The 23,464-nt window shown below is 40.7% G+C and overlaps 2 protein-coding genes across 2 annotated transcripts in view; one reads left to right on the top strand and one right to left on the bottom strand.

The window, feature by feature from the left end:
* The first annotated feature begins 86 nt into the window (after nucleotides 1-86).
* Nucleotides 87-5,826, top strand: brat1 (BRCA1-associated ATM activator 1). Its single transcript, XM_029246926.1, has 14 exons — nucleotides 87-759; nucleotides 955-1,092; nucleotides 1,584-1,738; nucleotides 1,823-1,970; nucleotides 2,354-2,774; nucleotides 2,933-3,052; nucleotides 3,506-3,597; nucleotides 3,696-3,814; nucleotides 3,942-4,134; nucleotides 4,225-4,298; nucleotides 4,413-4,497; nucleotides 4,617-4,715; nucleotides 4,809-4,978; nucleotides 5,119-5,826. Exons 2-14 carry the CDS (start codon nucleotides 963-965, stop codon nucleotides 5,824-5,826), a joined length of 2,514 nt encoding a protein of 837 aa, XP_029102759.1. The 5' UTR covers nucleotides 87-759; nucleotides 955-962.
* A 4,562-nt stretch (nucleotides 5,827-10,388) lies between these two features.
* Nucleotides 10,389-23,464, bottom strand: part of LOC108927048 (guanine nucleotide-binding protein subunit alpha-12) — a 41,156-nt gene continuing 28,080 nt past the window's right edge. The window contains exons 3-4 of the mRNA XM_018740078.2: nucleotides 13,503-13,553; nucleotides 10,389-13,011 (exon numbers count right to left, since the gene is read on the bottom strand). Coding sequence (XP_018595594.2) covers nucleotides 12,442-13,011; nucleotides 13,503-13,553 — 621 coding nt within the window. The 3' untranslated portion in view covers nucleotides 10,389-12,441. The remainder of the gene's footprint in view (nucleotides 13,012-13,502; nucleotides 13,554-23,464) is intronic.

Genomic DNA, 23,464 nt, shown 5'->3' with positions numbered 1-23,464 from the left:
GTCGTTCTAACGAGTGAACACACCCATTGGCATTTGGTACAGTCGAAAGACGGAAGTTCACCACCATTTTCGTTCCGTGTTGCAACAGGAGGAAGTGCGCGGGAAGAGAGCTGCCAGCGGTCCGTAGGCTCTCTTATAGTTTGTAGGCACAAAGGTTTCTGTTACCGGCCGCTTTTTTGCCGTTTTTGTGCTTAGTTTTAGGAGTAAAGCAGGCCGGCTGTGCTTCTTTACCATAGCGGTACACTGTTTGACCTGTGGCGCACTTGAACTCAACACAAGGCTGAACTAGCCTGACACTGACAGTTAGTTACTCACGAAGACTCAGTTTTCGTAGATCATGCTGAATTAGTTAGTATGATTATTATATAATCATGCAGTAACAAGACTTGAATGACTTGTTAAGTGGGATACAGCTGACTAATGGTTCTTATTGTTATTGTAACAGTAAACTAGTTATTAACACACAGCAGCAGCAACAGTAACTGCCACTGGTTATTTGTAAACAGTCGCTGGTTAGTATTGCAACCCAACAAAGTGAAGATCAACAGATCAGATGCGTATGTTGTAGTGTAACACCTTGGGGTAAATTTATTTATATTATTCACCTGACTTCTTCATCCAAGATAACTTGCAGTTGTAACATCTTAGTGCTTTACGCAGTAGGTTGTAAACTCTTACCAGTTCTGGGTAACTTAAGTACCTTGGCCAGGGGCACTACAGCAGGAGTGAGATTGGGAGAGACAACCTCAACGCTGCAAGGTGACAACCCTGGACAGGACGCGAGCTGCCGTCTCTCTCTGCGTGCGAATGAGTCGTGTAAAAACTCAACTGCCATTTATTAATAATGCTAAAGTCTCGGACAAAACGTCACATCATGATCATCGGTTGGGTTGTTCGTAAATCCGCACCGTGCGCTGATTTTCATTTAATCTCAGTTTGATGTGCGCGTTCCAGGTGTGGTTATGATGGACCCCGACTGTGCGGAGCTGCTGCCCCTGGTGTGCGAGGTGCTGGCCAACCCCGATCGGGCCTTACCGGATGACACTTGTCTGGAGAAACTGCTGGACTGGTTCGCAGCTCTAACGAACAAGGGTGAAAATTGTTGCAGCAGCGTACAAATGTATCATAAGTTTATCATATTTTGCTTCAAAGTAGCATTTCAGAGCAGATCACAGTTTCCAGGTGCATGATAACAGCTAGTTCAGTGACCGTCATGCATAGTTTCCCAGTTCAGACGTGTAGACCTGGATACTTATTGAAATGATTTGGAATATAGCAGGTACACGGTTACAAAAGGCCCGGGATTTATAATCCAGCTCTTTATGTCATAGATTCTTACTTACCATACTGCTGGGTGGAAAAATAAGACAACTGAGTAATGCAAAGCTCTGCAAGATACGTGTGGTTTATGAGTATCATACACAGAAATGTATAATAACCTACTAAGTAGCAAATTATCTGAGAGTACAAATGTGCTGTTTGTGATGTTTCACACAAGTTGTGTTTAACTATTAAATTCTCGTGTTCCCAGTCATCCATTCTGCGAGAATAAATGTTTTACTTTATGTGTTTAAACATTTCAGCACCCGGATTGTCTTTGCTGGAGCTCAACCCATGTCTGGTCAGTTTCATATCTAGTGTGTGCACATCGAAATCAGCAGAGCCTAGTGTTCTTGCCTTCGCTCTCAAGCTCGCAGGCCTTTTGGCTTCCAATGAACGGGCTTTTCCGCTCCTAAAGGTACAAAGTCACTATTTAAAAGTCTGATTCTCTGTCTTTTTTGTCTCGGGGTAATCGCAAATTATGCATCACGTTTTATTTCAGGAAGAAGGCATTATGAAAAATGCTTTTGAGTACCAGGGATGGATGGAATCGAGCGTCTGGGAAGATGCAACTGTGCGCAGCGGATGGATTCATGGGCTGCAGAACGTGCTGAAACACTGGCAGGCCATGCAGTTTGTGCTGGAGAATGGTAAGTGTAAGGCACTTGGTGCAAATGACCGTTCCAGGGAAATAAATTTCTTCCTAACAAGTTTCATGCAGTGTGCACTTTTTGCTCGTTATTCACTGTATTAAAACGACTGATTTTCTTAAAATTGTTACATTTGCATACAACCATTAGCGGTTACCAGTGATCACATGATGTTCAATTCAATTTATTTTTATAGAGCGCTCTTCTCACACAGTGACACACATTCTGGGTTGATGAAAGTTTGTTCTCTCGCCAAATAAGTTGAGGAAAAACTCTTTTACATGGATTAACTTGTTTTTATTGCGGTACTGAAGCTGTGTGTTTCTGCACCATAAAATTACTCTGTGCTCATGGTAAACTTGAACATATTTGTGTTTCCTCAGGGCTTCTAAAAGCTATTCTGCGTTTGCAGTCTGACAGAAGTCTTTTTGTTGCCTCAGCTACAAACCAGCTTTTAGCTTGTATTTTAACATTCCCCACGTCGCCGGCTGGGCACCTTTCCGTGAAGGAGGCTCGCACGACTGAGCGGAAAAATGAACGCAATGCCTGCTGCGGCCACGATTCCCCAGAGCGGAATGAAGGCGCTGCGCAGATAGTCGAGCATGTGGAGGAATCATTAACGTCCAGAGTCCCTTTCCGTGCCCATCAGTCTCTGAAGCTCATAGCCCTGAGTCTCACTGGCTGTCAGCCACATGTCAGAGAGGTGTTGTGGCAAAAGACAGTGGAGGCCAAGGAGATGCTCATGGGGAATGGCCAAAGCTCCTTAGTGCAGCCATTTCTGGAAGTGTTGCGTGCTGCTGCAAGGTGAAGTTAATGTGTTGTTGCAAAGCAGCCTGTTTCATCTCGTTTTGTTTTTATCACTTGAATATTAAGTCATCATTATAGTTTGTCACCTTTGTTACAATTTTTTTAGGATTGCTTGGAATTAATGAAATAATTGCTCCCGTTATGTTTTCTTGCAGGACCCATTTGTTTACTGAAGGAAATTTCGGTGTCGTGACACTCATGGACGACGTGTTGTGCTCCTTAAAGCCTATGTTAGCAGTTCCTTTTGCTACAGGGATCATCCATCTGGATAACTGGTAAGAACAAAGTCACTGTGCTTAGATTCTTTTTTTTTTTTTTTTTTTTTGTTTCTGAACAGAGCTGTAATTGGGTGGTGCCATTGTGCAGCAGGTTAATACTGGTGCCTTACAGTTCCTGGGCTGTGGGTTTGAATCCAGCTCATTCTGTGCATGGTTTGCACTTACTAAGTGCGTTTGCATGGGTTTTCTCTTGGTGCTCTGGTTTCCTGCCACAGTCCAAAAATGTGTTTCAAGTGAATTGATGACTATAAACTCCCTGTATTTTGTGTGTGTGTGTTTGCCCTGCAATGGATTGGCATCCTGTCCAGGGTGTACCCTGCCTTGTACCCTGCCTTATACCCTGTGCTTCCAGGATATGCTTCAGACCTCCATGACCCTGCAGTGGATATGCAGTTACTAGCAATGAATGAATGAAGTTGTACTGAAGGTGAACTCTTTATTGTTCTCCAGCCCACAAACCCTAAAGAACAAGGCCACTGCCATCATTCTCCGACCCCTGGACCATGTCGCAGCATTAGTGCTTTCACAGAAAACATGTTCAGGTACCCTTTCCAGTAGCCAAGATGGAACATTTTATAAATAAGTTTAGATTATTTCTTTTCGTTGACATGGTTTCACGTGTCTCAAATCTCTTCAACAGGTGTGGTCAGAGAATCTGACTTTGAGCATTCAGTCTGGGAGGAGCAGTTATCCCAGAAATCATCTTGTATTTCCCTCCTTTGTCTGTCCCTGAGCGGCACATCGGAGCTGCTGGGCCTGGTAAGGGCATACAGCATGTTGTACTTATTTCAGTGTTTTACTGGAAAGTACATCCTTATTTATATGTATTTATCACTCATTTATTAAGTGAGCAAGATGAAAATCCCATGTTATTTTCTTCCTACAGGAGTCCTTACGTGAGGACATTTGTGTGCAGCCGGTGGTCCTTTCAGTAACTACTTTGCTGAAAATATGTGAGGGGGGTCCATTTTTCACCTCCTCTTCGTCATCCGTTAGCAGAGCTGTCAGAAATCTGATTGGTTGCTCAAGAGTTCAGAAGTGTGTACTGGACACGATGGCAGCTCTTAGTCATTGTCCAGGTGTGTCATACCCTTTTATTCTAACAGAAATAGCACAAGATTGAGGCAAGTGTAGTAAAAATGTTTTTTAACCTCCTTTCCATTTTTCAGGAAGTGATGTTTATGCTGAAGACATCTTGAGTGTTCTGCTTTTGGTTTTGCAAAACCCTGATACTGATCAGAATGTAAGTTTGTTTTTTTTTTCCTCCTCCTGTTTTTTTCCCCCTCTTTTACTTTGGTAAGACTGTTTGTTTTTTTTTCACATGCTCTTTGAACTACTGTTATTGCATTACCCCTAGGTTTTCAAGAAAGCCCTTCAAACAGCTTTGAACTGGTTGTGCTCAGGTTCTCAGTCACGCTCAGTGAACTCTTTCCTTAATAAAGGTGACTTTTTTTTTTTTTGCGGGAACGACAAATTTATTGTTATGGATTAGCAATGTGTTCCTCTTAGTATAATGCAAAGATGGCTAACACGGGTTTATATAACACTTATTTACTGTCAGATGTGTTCCCCATGTTGAAGAAGCGGCTTTGTGACGTTCGCTGGGAAGTTAGGGATTCTTCCCTTGAATTCTTGACCCATCTCACCTTACAATTGCAAGGTGATGTTCTTCTTTGGAAACCTCTTAAGTGACTTTACTCATGCATAATGCTGGCTGAGGAAGTCTTTAATGTGCTTTTATTTTGTAATGCAGAAGACCTGAGTTACTGTGAAACCCTTTCAAGCAGTGGGATCTGGGACTTCCTGATGGCATTGCTCAACGATCCCGAGAGCTACGTTCGAGCGAGTGCAATCTGTGCGCTTGGGCAGATGGCCTATGTCACCTGTCCAGTGAAAGGTCCCCCATCAGGATCAAGTGTACAGGTGACTCATTTTTTTCTTTACTCTTGTTTCGCCCACCCTCTGATCATCAACATTGGCAATGAAATCCTCAGACTTAAGTGAATAATTAACTGTGTCTGTCTAGCTGTATTTGTGCTCTAAATGGATTGTAATTCCCCCAGGAGGAGCTTTTTGTGCATTTCGTGGAAATTTTAGCCCAGGACACGGAAGGCTTCGCAAGAAGAGCAGTGATAAAAGTTTTCTCCTATTGGCTAAGACATCCTCCTCTCCAGCCACTGGAGAAGATGGAGAAACACCTGGGTACTGTGTTTCAACTCGGTAGTGATGACTTGGATTGGGAGGTCAAAGTCCATACACTGGAACTGGCTCAGATTGTGATTGATGAGATTCTGGAAACATCCAGCCAGACGTCATGCCCCTATTCCATCATTCCATCTGCACGTTGCAAGGGGAGGGACCTCACAGAATCACTCCGTAAACTGCATCATCTCATGATCTTTAACACACTTTTCAGTGGATTGCTTGACTGCGACAGGCCTGTTGCTCAGCAGGCGTGCAGAATCCTCCTGGACCTCAAAGAGGTCATCATTGACCACACTGATATTGTGGACAAGACTGTAGTCTTTGACCTGCAGGGATGTAAGTGGGGTCAAGATATATTGAAGAAACATTTTGAAAAGCACAGCATCACTACTGCCATTCAGGTGTGTGTAGATATTGAGGAGTTGCTGCAGTCTCTGGATCTGGAAGGCCGGCAACGGGCTTTAGAAAAGAGTAGCGATCATATGGAAAACAGCCCTCGTTCCCTCATGCAAGACATTCTAGCAGCCGCTCACACCGTGGAGGAGAACATTGTCGACTGTTACTGACGTGTTATTTGGTTTTTGTTAAATAAAATTTAAATGTAAATTAATGAACAATTATAGAGACATCTTGGTTTTCTTTTATTTCATTAAAGTTTGCAGTATTCCATAAGTACTTTCTGAAAAAAGCAGCGTGATGATGTGAAATGTGTATCAATTAGGTTTTTGAACAAGTGATGGTCTAGCACAACCTGAAGTGCATTTATCAAAGCTTGTGCTGTCCAGTATATACGGTGAAACCTTTCTTAAATGTACATTTAAACAGAAGAAAAATTTACTGTCCAAAACTTATCAAGGTGTACATAGGTTTGCATTGTGAACATATGCAGATCAGTGATAATATTTTTAACAAAATAACAATCTACTTATGCGAGAGTTTCTGAAAACAAGAGATCAGACATTTGTACCATTTATTCAGCTGGGTAATCTTACTGGAGCAATTAGGGTAATTTCTATGCTCAAGGGTACTATAGCCGGTGGTGGAATCCAACTCTGCAACATTTGGGTCCAAAGACAGCAGCTTTAACCACTACACTACCAGCTGTAACTGCTTTCTGCTTCAATACAGCTACTATATAACCGTCATTTCAGGTCCTCAGTTTTCTAGATGTGCACTTCTGCACTTTCATTCCTCAAAACAAGAGGCTCATTGCACTGCGCTGTAGTTGCCGTGGCAAGTGGGGTGAATATGCAATGGTTACTTCAAAGGAAAACATTTAAACTACTGTTTTATGGCTTAAACCACAGTATCCTCTGAGCTACAATATAGTATTGTTATATTTCTGCCGCAGTAGCTTTGGGGTAAGAGATGATACAGTATGTGGAGCTCCGGTGCTTGGAGAAGCTCTAACACATGTCTCTGCCATAAGAGGGCGCTCTGCTTTTAAGTAAAATCTCCACAGTGCTTAACTTTTCGGAGCTTCCAAACTAAAGATCCTACAAGTGGAAGAGCATTTCATGTCAACTGAAAGTATGTGAGTGAAATATTTACTTTTCTCCTATTTAGAGGTCATGTTTCTCTACAGCAGTTGGCAATACGGTAAAAACATTGAGTAGAAGAAATGTATTGGATATGAATGTTCTCAGGAGGCCTCGCTGGATTCAGCATTGACATGTTTCTGCAGAAAGGCTAGATGTGGTATTGTGGTGTTGCAGGGTTTCACTTCGATGGATCCTTCATAATGCTTGCGTTGACGCAGAGGTAACTACCGCACGACGTCCTCCCGCCCGCCGGCTTCGGACGATCACCTCCTTCATGTGAGCTTCCCGCTCCTCAAAGTCACCAGTGGTAGAACATTTGAAGGCACCTTCTTCCAAGTGTAACTTTCCTTCTCGCCCTCACGGGGGAAAACCGTAAACGCTCCCTGGCTGAAGAACGAAGATGTTCCACTCCACGTACGAGGGTGCGAACATACCCGCTGTCAGGACGGTGGCCAAGCTGGGCTAGCTGGCAGAGCGTGAGCTGCGGCTGCACACGTCTTATTGTCGATGATTAAATATCAGAGTTGAACTTTAGGTCCAGCTAAAGAGCCTGAAGGAAATATAACAGGAGTCATGAGATTTTACTCACTCAGCTCACGGTTCGCCCACAAAAAGGCCTTTTTATGTCCACAGATGACATCCTGGGGCTGATGAAGGCTGTTAAGAGTCATTACCAAAATATTTATCATGGGTGCTGTAGCGAACTTGTCGACGGTGACTTAAGTTCGCAAAAGGCAAAGGTAAGGAGTAACGTCAGTGAGGGGAAAAAAAACGGATGTCCTCAAGAAGTAGTAGTAACTGGAGGGTTTTGGCAGAACCAATTTGCAAACGTAGGGGTAGCAAAGAGCCGACAGCAGCCGCCTTAGTGGTTAGAGCCTCTGCCTTGTGCTTGAAGGACCCGGATTCAAATCCCACCTCTTGCAGTTGGACCCTTGAGCAAGGGATTTACCTTGAACTGATAGAGTAAGACTACCCACCTATAAAATAGGGTAAATCAATAGTGACTTAATATACAAACTTAACACTTTAGACCCGAGATTTGATTTAATGGTTTTAAATGTGATTTATAATAAAGTAAATAGGTAAACAACACTGTGACAGTGTGCCCTGTCCTTATCGAGGCACGTTGAGGCTCCGTTTATTTCCCTTCAACCTTCCATAAGATAAAGCAGCTGTTTATGAAGCTGAATTTGCTGAAAACCCAAGGGGGGGGTCCTCTGTTTTTGGATTGTCACAGATGGCGTCTCCTATGAAATACTGTGCATAGTTGCAAATGCTGCATTTTTACATTTTTCTTTGACCCCCACAATCCAAAAACTGTTTTAGTTGCTGGTTTTATGGTGAAAAAGCTCGTACTTTTACAACATACGTGAGGAATTGTAGCTGCAGTCCTTTCGCAATTAATTGCAGTAATAAAGAAAATTTACTGCTGTGCTGACTTTTTTAAACACATTTAGTACAGTCATTTTTACTATGTATTGTCCCAAGTATTTTTCTTTCAAGCTGTTAGTGATTCAGCTTTCAAAATTTATTACTATTATTTTAACATTTGTAATAATTTCATTTGTAATAATTTCTAACAGCATGTCACTCAACTATACGCTGAACGGATTTATGAAGTGCTTATTGCACAAAAGTCCACAGTACATGTAAATCACTGGTAACGAAGGGGAGGCTGGAATATGGGTACGAAAACGGAATCGGTTTGATGGGTGGAGTGCAATGTGGGGTCTGAGATGAGCACAACTCGGGGAGAAGGGGCACTGGGCAGCGTGGTTCCCCTTTCAGTTCGCCGCTCCTACCGCAGTACCCTTGATCGAGGCTCCTACCCTGAATCGATACAGTAAGAATGCCCTGCTGTACGAATAGGGTAAATCAGTGTAACTAGTACGTATTACCAAGTACGTAATAGCTTCACCGTGGCTGAATCTGTCGGTTAAGTAATGAAGGTGGGTAAAGACAAACTTCACCATCAAATCAAACGTCACATGTTGAGTCTCTACCACTTGTCAAGCTTTACTTGATGATGTCATTTTCATAATCTGCTGCTCCACTGTGAAAATACTACAGTGATTATAGCATAACTATAGTACTACTTGCTTTTGTTGACCGCTTATCCTGAGGAGGATTACAGCAGTCCAGACCCTATCCTGGAGTCACTGGGTTCTAGGCAGTGTCCACCAGTCCATCACAGGCTAGTTGTGTTACATTTATTTATCGAGCTGATGCTTTACGCTGTTAAACTACCTACAGTTATTCACTACAATTATACAGCTGGGTAATTTTACTGGAGCAAGTGAGGATAAGTACTTTGCTCAAGGCTACTATACAGCTGGAAGTGGGATCTGAACTTATGGATCCAAAGGCGGTAGCTCTACTAGAATACCAGGTGTCCCTGGTACGGCACAGCATAAACATTCTTCAGAATCAGACCCCCTGGTCTTTGAAGAGTCACTTTGAGCATCACTGAAGTATTAAATAAACCTAAGAAAAAGGGTTTACGTTATAGTCCTTTTTATTAATAGACAGCTATTGGTTTGTAAAGATGTGACTTTAAAAGCCGTTTTTCACGCCCGCTTTGTAAATCTTGAGCTGGAACACTTGATATGAGTAGAAGAGACTTCAACTGTTGATGTTTGAGATGAAGCGGCGCTTCCCAGGGGCCACAAGGCAGCGAGGGCAGGATGGGTGCACGATACACACGTGCATTCCTCTTTCCTACAGGGCCTCCCTAATACCCTTGGATTTTTTTCTAGCCAAAGGCAGTGTGAAGCCCTGATCAAGGGGCAAAAATGTATTATGGAGATAAGGAGAAGGCCAGCGGACAAGTGCAGCACACCATTTTAATATCACCATTTTTTCACCCCATACATTATATTTATTCATTTAGTTGACACTTTTCTCCAAAGAAACATAAACTGATAAGCTACCTACAATTATTGACCCATTTACACAGCCCAGCTGGCTAATTTTCACTAGAGCAATTTAAAGTAAATACCTTGCTCAAGGGTACTAACAGCTGGAGTTGTGATTTAAACCTGCAAACTTTGCGCCCAAAAGCAGCAGCTCTACTCACGACGCTACCAGCTGCCCTTTGGAGCTGAACATCGTAAATTCTGCTCAAATTTACTCACACAGGTGACATCACTAAGTAAACAAATGTCTAAATCCATAGTCGCAATCCCCAGATCACAGGATGAATCGAGAAGTCCTTCCAGTGAACTGGTGTTTGTTCCTAAATGGACTTCAGTGTGTGTATGTGTGGGTGTGTGTAATCGCCCTGCTATGGACTGGTGTCCTGTCCAGGGTGTACCTTGCCTTGAGCCCCATGTTTCCGGGTTGGATTACATTGGGCAACTGGTTACTGACAATAGATGGATGGATGGATTCTGTACTTTTACTTTGCTCTATAAAAATAAATTTAAATGAATTGCTGCATTTTTAACAGTGCTGATATTTGTTGGAGATTTCTTTGGAGTTGTAAACCATACTTTTATTTCAAAGCACTTTGAGGAGCTGCCTTTAAATATGTTACATAAAATGAAGATTGTTATTATTAGAATTAATTGTAGGTAATAATGGGATAAGTAATTTTATTTGGTTTTCCGATATTCTAATGCTTTTCAGGAATAAATCAGGACTGGTTAACCGTGGGGAAACGATACTCCCTACTCTGTACCCCTTCTAGAAATATATACTAACCATATTAAATATAAATAAGCATTACATGCTGTTCTTGACTAATATTCCTTACAAAAAATGCAGTTTCTTCATATATATTCAAAGCCTGATCAAAAGAAAAACACTAATTAATCCATGCAACACCATCTGTTCAATAACACACCCCATTTTTCACAGTACTAACATTTAAAATGAAAGAATCAACCAATACATTCTGTGCTGAATTTACAGTACACATAAATTCATTTATTTACTTTGACTCAATGTTTAAAATTCAATATGTTCAGAACAGTATTTCTGTAATTAGTGCTTGCGGACGACACCTCTTTCAAAGACAGAAATCACAACATTCTTTCTGGTAATCGTACTCAAAATGATTACACTCTATATACAAAGAACAGTTTTAAATGCAATGCAGTGTCGTTTGAGGAGGAGTACAAAGGACGTAGAAAATAACGTTGGCTGAAGCAGGACACAAACATGTCTTTTCTTAGTGGAAAACAATGTCAGGAAAAGAGGAAATTAACTGGTCATTGAGGACTGTTCACTCTATACAAAAACCCCTCTAAAGAGTAAATAAAAATGACCGCAGCTGAATAATTGTGAAGAAATGAAATGGTCAGGTGACGACACTGAATGGACCCAGAACATAAATATATTGTGAAAACAATGTTTAGCAATATCCAAAGGATTATTAAAAACAATGCAGTTTGTCTACTGTTAGCCTGATGTTAAAGCATCTAGATTATTGCAGACTTTGACACAGTGAGATATTCAGGATGCCACATACTATATATACAGGGGGGGGTTTTAAAAAAAAAAAAAAAAAAAAAAAAAACTTTACATCTCCTGGTTTGGCACTGAAATATATAACTGACCTGTACTGCAGGACACACCATTTCTGTAAAGCACCAAATATGAAATATGACTAATTTAATTAGATTTCACATACAACACTCTCAAAGAAATGTGCCCAAATACAAGATGTAATTCATTCATTTCAAGACTTTTCTGAGCTTTCTATCTACAATAAATAGACCACAGTGTCTCGTAAGGCGCTTTACTGTAAAACACACACAAACACACACTATAAGGAGCAATGGACAAGGCATTGCCTCTAGATAGTTTTCAAAACAAAGGAGTTCACAGTCTTTTATATATTATATTTTTATTCTTTAAGGTTAAGTATGTACTTTTAAATTTGGCCAGATAATTGAAAAATCATACTTACGGGGGGAGGGGGGAACTTTTCTTGTGAGGGAAAAGATTGTGCAAACACTAGTTGAGATTAGCATTTCACCAGTCTGCAATTTTATCAGGCAATAAGACCCAGAGAATGACTTCTAAAACTGATTTGCTCAGACTCGGATCATTCTTTAAACCTATTTTGCTAAAGGTAAAAGTTCTTTGCCTCTTTTCCTTAGCACCTGTTTTTTTTTCCTCTTAATTCCCCATCTCAGTCTGAATGTGTGCATATTGAAATTGCTGTCCTGCAGATGAGTTTATCCTTCAGATGTTACAGAGGATTTATCCAATTTATCTTTTCTGAAGAGTAAATAACATTTTCAGAAGATTCTGCGAGTTATGTCGGACTTCGAACAAGGCTCACCATTCATACTTGAGATGACAATTATGAAATACATCATATTTGAATGACGGTCACTTGTTTACTCTGCTGTTAGTCACAAATATAATGAAAGTTCTGAAGGTACACTAGTGGAAAACTAGCTTACTCGGAAAACTCGAATAGAAATCCTGTGAGAACAACGTGTGGCAACAGTGGCGGAACAGTCTTTCCGTGGAAGGGGTGTGGAAGTCCACCAGGGGAAACGTCAGTGCATAACTTTGAGGTTCCTCTGGTCTAAAAGTTCTCCCTCTGCTCTTCTGAACAGGAGACAGACAAGGAGGAGGATTTTTCCTAAGGCACGCTTACAGTAAGACAAGCCTCTGAGGAAAGGCTTACTGTAGCATTATGTCTTTCAGGTTTTCCTGCAAGATGGTGTCCTTGACAGCATGAAACACAAAGCGAATGTTCTCTGTGTCGATGGCTGTGGTAAAGTGATGGAAGAGGGGCTTGCTGCGATTCCTCCTTTTGCGGTTGAAACACTGCACCAGATAGGTCTGCACATCCTCAAGCCGGTGAGGGTCACCTTGAAAGTCAGAGAAATGCTTACGGATGTTGACTTTCTTCACTTTTTCCACCAGCAGGTCCATTTTGTTGAGGAAGAGGATGATTGATACATTGGAGAAGAGCTTGTTGTTGACGATGGTCTCAAAGATGTTCATAGACTCCACCAGCCGGTTGGTGCGCCGGTCCTCCATCAGGACCTGGTCGTACTCACTGGAGGACACCATGAACAGGATGGAGGTGATGCCGTCAAAACACTGGAACCACTTCTGCCGCTGGGAGCGCTGGCCTCCCACATCTACCATCTTGAAGGGGATCTTCTTGATGACAAAGTCATGCTCCACGATCCCCTTGGTAGCCTTTCTCGCCAGCAGGATGTCCTGCCTGCTTGGGATGTAATTCTAAGAACCACATGAAAAAGACAAAAGACACTAAAATGAAGCAGACTGGACTAATATGGCAGTGATGCACTTCAGACTTCTTCTAAGAATTGATTTTAGACAATAAGATACAAAAAAAGAAATTACAACACAAGGATATGGAAGTTAGGATTAACTGTCTGCATCTTTCGTGTTTTCACTGTCTGTCTGTCGTGCTGAATTCAGTACAGTAACTGCAGGTAACTTGCACAAGTACTCAAAGAGGATTCCAATTTGCTTCATGTACTCATTTTACAGTTTAGAGTAAGACAACCTTAAAATTGAGCTTCTTCCCCAGACCTTTACCTCTGTAGTGTGATACAGCAGCAATACAGAATGACAATTATTATAAATAATTTTGGTGGTTATTATGTGATATTTTATTAATATATTATCAAGAACACAATGGATTCCACAGTATTAAATATTCAATTTAAAAAAAAAAAAAAAAAACAAATTAAGCTACAACTCACCAGTTGCCCAATACGATCCAAATTGTCCAAGAAGTATTTCACCGACTCACCCTGGAGCAGAAAAAAGAAGGGACTGTGTTACGCAACATTTCTGGCTTTGTGAAATAAATCGTATTTATGAGATTCAACATTTCCGTAATCATGCGTGCATACACTTTCAAGGTTGAAAAATTAATAAACATTTAATAAATACACAAAAAATAGTCAACAGCAATATTAAATAGTATAAAAGGAAAAATAAAATCAAAGATATTTGCTCTTCATGCTTTTTTGGGAGTTTCTGAGTGCATTAAAAGGATGGTAATACAAAAAAAGATTTCAAGACGCAAATAGCAGGATCCTCTTTTATCCGAAACGCTTCATTTGCTGATGAACAATATAGCTGCATTTATTGCAACCCCTTCAAACCACTATATATTTTATGCCATGGCAAGTCTTGTGTTTCCACAATACACTAGAGCTCTTATGACTTTCAGCGTCATTCATCTTATCCAGTTCTGTGGTACAGTCTGATCACCATCTTAACCTTCTCCTTTACACTATGAAATGTGGCAATAAAACTTCCTCAAACTAAAAACACTCCGATTCACCTGAAGGTACACACTATATCTTGACAGTAACTGAAAGTTACAGAACTACACATAAGACAGAGATTCGTCATCTTCTTAGGCCATTACCTCTGCAATTACACACTTATACAAAAATGTTCAGAAATAAATTCAGAGAAAATATTACACTTAATTTATTCTACTGAAGCTTGATTACCTTCGCACAAAACTATGTCATGGATAGTAAGAACATAGCAATTTTTTAAATTTATTTATTTATTTTATTTTTAACTTTTATTTAGTTAAACAGGGTCATTTTCAACATAAGCTTCACAAACCCTGTAGGGATCCACTGAGCCCAAATTAAGAAACCCTAAAGAAGGACAGAAAGAAAGAAAGCATATTTGCTTCCAACCTTCACCTAATGTGATCTCACATAAACCCTGCTATAATAGCTAATAATGTATACAATTTTATACATACTGTATACTTTTTACAGTCTGCTTATAATTCAGCATAATGGCATTTATTATCTGCCATTCAGTCATTTTAATTCATCACATTAAGCTCACAAACACACAGAAGACAGGTCAACCACTGATGAGTACTGCAGAGTCTATCCCAGAAACCAAGGGTGTGAGACAGGGGAATCAATACATCAGGAGGCAATCACACACGACTCATTCGTTTATACACGCAACGGGCAATTTACAGTCACAAATCCACCCGAAACACATATTTAGTCTGTGGGAGGAAACCAGAGCATCCAGAGGAAAACCACGCAGATGCAGGGACAACAGACAAACTCCACACAAACTGCGCTGAATTTAGATGTATGCTTGGATAGCGTACACACACTGCAAGACAGCAGTGCTGCACCATTGTGCCACTCAATAATAATAATAATAATAATAATAATAATAATAATAATAACAACAACAACAACAACAACAAAATTAATGCACCAGTTCTAAAGGCAGCTTAAATAACATGAATATCCTTACACTAGACTAAATTAAGCATTATCTTGCAACAAAGATCAACAAGCGTCAAACATTTGTTTCTAATGCTACACAGCCCCTACAGCAGTATGGTGGCTGTGTGCTTTGCATAGTGACATAGGCAGAGATTGTGGAAAATATTTCTTAAAATCATAAAGATTGCTCAGCCAAATTCTCAAAACATGTGTCCAGCGTACCACGTCTCACCGTGTACCCTGTGTTTTAAAGGTGGACTTCAGAGAACAACTTGTAGATTCTGATACTGAATGAGCAAATGAAAATATAAAATTAAAAAAAAAAAGACATGCTTCAAATGTTTTTACCACCTTACAAAATGCATTGGTGTTGTCACCGTCATGAATAAAACACCATCTGTTTTTGATTTAATTAATATTAGGTAACAAATCCCACAATGGATGATTTCATGGAATGATTAACACCCGTTAAGTGAGGGATAAGTGTATCCCACAAATAGATGCACAAACACATACAGACAAAAATGTATTCCACGGTACAGCTTGTCAACTTTTTTGATGTGGTTTTTTAAGAATGTGTACAAAATCAGGGAATTAAAACAAGACTGGTAACTTACATAAGCACTTAAGGTGAGTTTTTCCACAAGGAAAAAATGGGTTATGCTAACTATGGAAAATATAAGATGACCATTATGCCCATTGCGTGGCTTTAGCATTAATTATTTTAAACCATTAAATCAAACTGCAGTTTCCATAAAGTAAGTTTTTCATTTATAGAGAGTTACACTAAAACACCCATTGTTCAAATGTGTTGACATACAAAAAAGTACTTGTTGATTCTCACACTATACAGGTCATTACAATGTAAAGTACCTAATTATAGTAAAAAAAAACATATTGAGGTATTGTTCTGCTGCTGTCATTAGGCTGAAAAAGAACACGCTTTGTGAGACAAACAAAAACCCACGGCAAGGACAAGTTCCACTTTTTTTGAAATAACGGTTTTGTTCATGGGTTGCTTTGTTTCGCCGAGAGCCCCCCCGCCCCCCAGTCCCCATGCCCCAGAACTTGGCTTTTCCATTGTGCCGGCCAAGCGGAGCTGCTCTCGAGGTATTGTCTTCGCGTGAGCGACGCGGCCGTGGCGGCTCTAGCTCAGAGCCGCAGTTCCTGTCTGCGCCATGGCATGTCCACGCGGCCTCGGGGGCTGTCGCTCCCAGCAGGAAACAGCTGCGTGTGAAATAGGGGGATTAAAAAGGCAGTGCCGCCCCTGATTTAGGGAGCCAGAGCCAGGAGCCCTGAGAGACAGGCCCAGCCCCGTACTGCTGTGACAGAACGGAGCCATCAAAAGAATAAAATGTCTGAGCACAAACACGCAACTCGAGATGTACGTGTCACCTCTGCAAAACACCGGGAAAAGAAACCGTCCGGTATGCAATACGATTCGGAACTGATGGAACAGACGCAAGAAAGTGCCTTTGACGAAAATGCACGAAAGCTGTCGCCAGAAACCCCCTTAAAATACAACAATTACTGGGCGGCTTACAGTTTAACTCGTGAAATTTCAAAAAAATCTACTGCAAAAGGATCTTGAATGCGTCATCTGCTGGAACGCTCAGATATCTGAAAATTATGATGCGAAAGAACTTTTTGGTTCATAATCGAATAAATGGAGATGGCTGCTGTCGTTCCATGGATATGCATCGTTCCAACCTGGTTTCAGCACATCGGCAACAAATCTGGCAAAAGAAAAAAAAAAAAAGATGCAGGAAACCTGACCCTCTGTGTCTGTGCTTTGACCTCAGCACTGGCCCATGTGGACTTTACAAAAGAAAACAAAGAGTCACACTGTCGAGCCACTGAAACCTGGGACAGTTCTCCAGATCGAAGCCCCACCAATTTCACAAGTGTTCTACTGCAGTCAAAGGCAGCTTTAATTAGACCTCCACCTTGGGAGTGGATTAAAATTAACTTTCCTGCATTTCAGTAGTCATCCTGGTTACCGAATTACCTTTACAATTATTCATTTAGCTGACTCTTTTCACCAAAGCAACTTAAAATGTAACCTACCTACACTTACTTACCCATCTGTACAGCTGGGTACTTTTACTGGAGCAATTTAGGGTAAGTACCTTGCTCAAGGGTACTACAGCCAGAGGTAAGAGTCGAACCCACGACCTTTGGGTCCAAAAGCAGCTCTAATCACTACGACGGATGCAGGGAAGACAGATCAGCCACAGCCAAGAATTCTGAACCCAGGCAAAGCAGTATCCTCAGTCTGAGTTGGAGTAGTCTTTCTACTCTTGAATGTACCATCTTGCAGATGAACATACATGTTATTCATACGGATGCACGATTTTATAATCTATTTGCCTCCACAAATTTTCTCTTGCAGCAATAAATAGATTTCTTTCAGAAAGTTGTTTTTTTTTGCAAAAAAAAAAAAAAATCTCATCAGTTCAGTATTGCTTAGTGTACATTGTCTATTATAATACACATCGTCTGAACCACTTGTCCCATACGGGGTCGCGGGGAGCTGGAGCCTAACCCAGCAACATAGGGTGTAAGGCTGGAGGAGGAGCGGACACACCCAGGACGGGACGCCAGTCCATCGCAAGGCACCCCAAGCGGGACTTGAACCCCAGACCTACCAGAGAGCAGGTCCTGGTTCAACCCACTGCGCCACCGCTCCCCCCTCCATTATAATGGGGGGGAAGCATATTGTACATTTCATATTATATATTTCTAATTGCTGTGGAGCACTTACTCCAAGCAGTAAGCTCCCTTTCACAGTGTCCACAGATCGAGTGTTTCAGCCCAAAGCACCAGTTGTGTATGGTTAATGTAAAAGTGTGGGAAAGAATCCTGGGAGACCTTGCGGAGCGCTGGTGTTACAGTCAGTGCCTGTTATCCGGTGTACACAAGTGCAGCAGGCTCTACATATCTCTGCTCCGTGGGTATGGAGAGCGTGATTAGCTGAGACACGTGGGCCGAAAAGAACAAGGCAGCAAAGTTTCCTTTCCTAAGAATATCAGACCTGTCGCTTCAAGCTGCCTCAGAGATATTTCTGCTCGTTCTATTTTGGTGCTGGAACATCTCCGTTCGTCCCGGAAGGGTCTGGCTATTGTCTAAATCCAGGAGAAAGAGAAATGTGTGCGCTGCCCCTGTCACGGACATTGTCGGTCCTTCCATCGAGGTTTACTTTTTGCAAGAAAGGACACGGACCTACTACCCAAGATGATGTTCCCATACTGCTCACGGGCGCTGCTGATGTGACACTCAAACGTAAACTCAGAGCTACAATCCCATTGCTGAAACCGATCCAAAACAGACAAAAAACCATTTAGTAATGGCATTCGGAGATTAATTCACCTGACGTAAATTCAACAGATTTACTGAATTATTTTGAATTCATTCACCAGTGTTTAGGACAATATTAATCAGTTCACGTGATGTTTCAAGGAAATTAAAGTCAAAATTTACTGTGTTTTTCTTTCATACAGTGCTTTCACGCAGTAATGTTATTAATCTTGTAAAGCAATTCAGACGAACACAAGACTTCACAATATTTTAATCTGGCAATGTTTACCACATTAAAAAATTATATATATACATCTAGCGAGTTCAAAGAGATGTGTAAGACAGCAAGCAGAATTGATCTGTACTATCGGTTCAGTAAATTGCTGAGTTCACATTGGCATGGGGTGGTTGTACAACCTTCTGCTACATGTGATCATCACAAGACTGCTCTGTGAACCAGCTGTACTGTACAAAAGCGCTATCTGATATAGCACAGCCTTTTATGTAAGAGTTTTAACCTTCATTTTTTAAAAAAAAAAAAAAAAAAAATTGTTTTCTATTTCATTCCATTCTGGTGTAAGTTTCAATAAACAAGCCCTTATTTTTTATTACAATAATAATAATCAGTTCCTTTCAACTGGAGTCGGTTTTCTGTGGGTCTCTGCTTTCCCCTGATGTCCATGAACCTTTTCTTTAAAGCCATAAAAGAAGAGGACAAAGCATGAATCAAGTTAACGTTTATAATCCACTCAAATTAATTATATATTTAGCACAATAACACATTCCTAAATTGTGTCCAGGGATTTCCAGGCAACAGTTTGCAAGACTGTACACTGATTCAGAGGAAAATCCAGATGTTTTCATGGGAAACACTAATCTGCTCAAATGAAGAGGGCCAGGGTCTGTTACAGAAAGCTTTTTACCTCCTTATTGTAAATATCCTTCATGAAATATAAACAGAATGCTGATGAATTTTATGTGGAATGAGTTTTCAGAAGCAAAAAAAAAAAAATTACCCTTTTCCTTATGCAACGTCTCTTTCATCTGCAGACAAAGAGTCTTCTCTTTGTGGACCAAAACTTTTTTTTCCCCCCTCTGTGGTGAATTAAATGTTTGACTTGGATTTGGGTAAAGAACTCTAATTAATCCCCCACAATGAAACTTACCACACCCTGGACTCCCTGTGGCTTCAGCATTATCCAGCAGTGTTGATCTTAGTGTTACCATAAACCTTTACCCTCCTTTCATCTTCACATACATTCTGTCCTGTTTTCTCCACGCCAGAGACCAAATAAGACATAAATCAAAACACTTCACAGTTCTAAAATACTCGGACACATTAACATTTCTCCAGTAAAAGACTCGATTACTGTCTGAGCATGAATATATACAAAACCAAAGGAAAATACCAACAAATTCAAACAGCAACATTTTTCTTTAAAACATATTAGGATTCATGGATAAATTTATACAACTAATGTTTCTGGTTAACGCTACTTTTAAATTTTATATTCTTTGGGAAAGCTGCACAATTAATTCCTTGGCACACGTTCTTTGAATTTCGACAAACACTATTAAAAAACAAAAGATATTCAAAAATATTAAAAAGGTTAAACCTATTATTGTTTCATCAGTAATATGTGTGAAAAATATTGGGACAGAGATTCATACAAACAAAGAGAAAGCAAATGTGCATTCTGAGTTCATTCAAAACCCAGAAAAAAAAAAAAAAAAAGGAGCATGAACCACAAAAAGACAGCGAAACTAAGTCAATCACAATCAGATAGATAGATAAAATCCACACTCGCAAAAACAACCTAGAGCGGAACTGAAAAGCTGTGGTCAGGAAATGGACGAGATTTTTTGGCCTCCATGAGTTTCCTCGCTTTTTTTTTTTTTTTTTTTAAACCACGCATAATACTCCTAATACTTGGAGGGCTGTTCAGGGTTGCCTGTCTTCACCCGTGAGGAATGTCTCTCCTGCCGTACCCCGAGCCTGACCCAGGAAACAACAACAGAGCAAAGACCAACCATCCTGATGGCCCCTCCATCGCACCGGAGCAGCACTGAGCTGGCGGCCTGTACATTCCACCGTGTGCTCTCTCCATGGACTGGGGGTGGGGTGTCCACCGGGGGACTCGCATGCGTTCCACAAGGGGCCTGCTGATAGCAGCCTGACCGACCGTATCACCTTGTAGGTCCATGGGGATGCAAATCACACACACACACACACACACACACACACACACACACCTTCACGTACTCCTCCTTCACTGCCTCTCTTACTGTGCTGTGAATGACTAAAAATGGTGAAGGGTTGGGGTGGCAGTTTAAAATGGAAGCAAGATAACTGTCTAAAATTTTTCTAATATGTTGCATGTCTAAAAATCTCAATTACCTTCGCAAAGTGAATTCTAATAACTGAAAGTAATTACTTTTAGTTTCAGAGGTAAAATGTTTTACGTATGCCCCGTGCGCAAAACTGACACCCATTTATGGTAAAATGTCAGCAAATGTCAACAAAATGGACAAAGTTAATTCAATAGTTAACATTTGTTATACCACAACATAACAAGGCAGTTTCCCCTTCATTATACACACACAATTTTATTATTATTATTACATATAATACTGTATGACTATCTACCTGTGCTAGTTCGGCTCTTTTCTGTGACAATTACGTACCAGGATTTTGCTGCAGAGACACATTTCATTTGAACGTATGACTCTAAATGGCATTTTTTTGTGTGTGTGTGTGTGTGTGTGTGTGTGTGTGTGTGCGCTGCTGCTGCTGACACCAAGCAAAAAGCCCAAAACCGTGCTTAACCCTGTCAGCACATAAATCTTATGGGATATGCTGCAATAAAGTTGTATTTACAGAAAACTAATAAACACGTTAAACTAAACATTTTTATTAAAAATATATTGACGTTACTTACAAATATTAAAAATAAATCATAAAAGCACCAACATACACAGAATAAATACATATAAAAATGTTTGCGTGGGTTTCCTCTTCCAGTCCTAAGACACATGTTTCAAGTGAACTGGTGACTAAAAATTGCATGTTTTCTGTGTCTGTCTGTCTGTGTGCGTGTGTGTGGGGTACATACATGTGTGGTATGTGAGTGTACACCAAATCAAACATTGTAAGTCATTTTGGATAAAAATATCACCTAAACGTGAATTAATTATTGACCATTTCTTTGCCGAAAATGGTCTGATAAACGAGTAATGAAAATTTAAATGTCTCACGCTGCTTAGCTGTCAGACGGCACACAGAATCCAAACTTGGTCCTCGTAAAAATTAACAAAAAAAAACCCTGTAAGTCGAAAAAGGGTTACTGAATGAAACTCCTTGTAAAGTCGGGTTCTCGGAACTCAAACGAGAGTATCTCTGGGATGACTGCGCTCCCTCCGGACTGCAAAAGAACTATAAATGGAGATTTTATGACTAATTTCCTCACTCCCTCCTCCTCTCACACATTAAACAGAAATTAAATGAAGGTTTGCAAGTTGCTGAATGTAAACAAGGAAACATGAATTTGACATTAACAGTTATTCATCATCATATTCTTCATCATTCTTTGGCACTTTTCAAAAATAACATTTTTTCTGTGGTTATCTTTATGATGCAAGATCAGTGAGTATGAAAAAATTACGTTAAATAAAGGTAGTTTAAAAAAAAAAAAAAAATCAACTAACACCAAAGAATATAAAAAGCATAAAAATTAATCTTGTATTTAAGGATCATTTTCACGTCTATTTGCTATATTTTACAAAAATAACTGCTCTGAACAGAGCAGGCAGAGGTTCCCCGACACTCTCAGTTTTCTAAAAGACGAGCGCTGCAGTCTTCGCAAAGACAGCTGTTCACCAGGGCCTCTGACTTGTGAGTGAAAGCACTCTCCTAGGAGGTTCTGAACATGGTCCACAGTATTCTCCGCAGGCAGAGCACCAGCGTTTACGCCTCTGTTAATGCTGTAAACAACACATGCAGGCGCCTACACACACACACACACACACACACACAAAGGGTGGATGCCAGCGAAAGGCTTACAGCTATACTTAAGGGACTCTACAAGCAAATGCATTCATTAACCAACCAGCAATGGCAGTAAATATTTTTAAGACCTGTTGTACATACAAATAGAACAAGCAGTCCTGGCAATAAATACACGTTGCTCAACGAGGAAGATCCCGCGTGACTCAGCACACGCTAACGCAAGTCACGAACAAGGTCAAAACACAGAAGCGCACAAAGTTTCGCTTGGGCAATCGCTCTTTGCTCAAATGACTGCGCTAGACACATTCAAAGGTGTCGGGATAGGGAATGAAAAGATGGACTTCTTCCCAAATCATCAGTGGACTTTGACGTCAATTCTGCATCATCCAACCGAACGGAACTTCTTAGGAACAGAAGAACTCCACACAGGTTCTCTGTAATACGCTGGAAGATGTCCAGGAAGGGTGAGCAGCCACTGGTACTTGGACCCACACAGGTTTATTTTTCACTAAAACCTTTACTCTGGGGGTTTTTCATTGCCCTTTCCTCACTTTCCAGATGGCTTGTCCCAGATGAGCACATCAGCAAATTGTCTCGTTTATTTTCTCTTTGCTTTCTTTTATCATCATTTATGCATCCCTGTATCTATTCCACTGTTCAGAACTGTCCCATTGACAAGAAAAGCACTATATAAAAATCAGTTGAACTAGTATCGATTGTTAACCGAATGGCCAGTAGTGTAGTGGTTAGAGACGCTGCCGCTGAACCCAAAGGTTGCGGGTTTGATTCCGACCTCCAGCTGTAGAACCCTTGAGCAAGGTACTTACCCTAAATTGCTCCAGTAAAACTATCCAATGGGTAAATAAGTACCTTAACGTTGGAAGTTGATTTTGAGAAAACCATCAGCTAAATGAATAAATGTAAATGAATCGAAACTGAAGAGCTGATGTTCAATCAGTTTTTGTGGGATCATAAACTAGGGTCAGCGATGGACTTTATTACCATGATGTCTGGCATGTGGTGCACAGCCTAAGTTGCACTTCATAATGGATCGTTCCCAGGACCAGAGGGCTGTATTAATGGCAGAAAGCACTGCAGAGAACTGATCCAAATGCATTCCAGCCAAATCTGCCTG

The sequence above is a fragment of the Scleropages formosus genome, chromosome 20, assembly GCF_900964775.1.
Source record: "Scleropages formosus chromosome 20, fSclFor1.1, whole genome shotgun sequence".
NCBI lineage: Eukaryota > Metazoa > Chordata > Actinopteri > Osteoglossiformes > Osteoglossidae > Scleropages > Scleropages formosus.
This window is presented reverse-complemented; position numbering and strand designations above follow the sequence as displayed.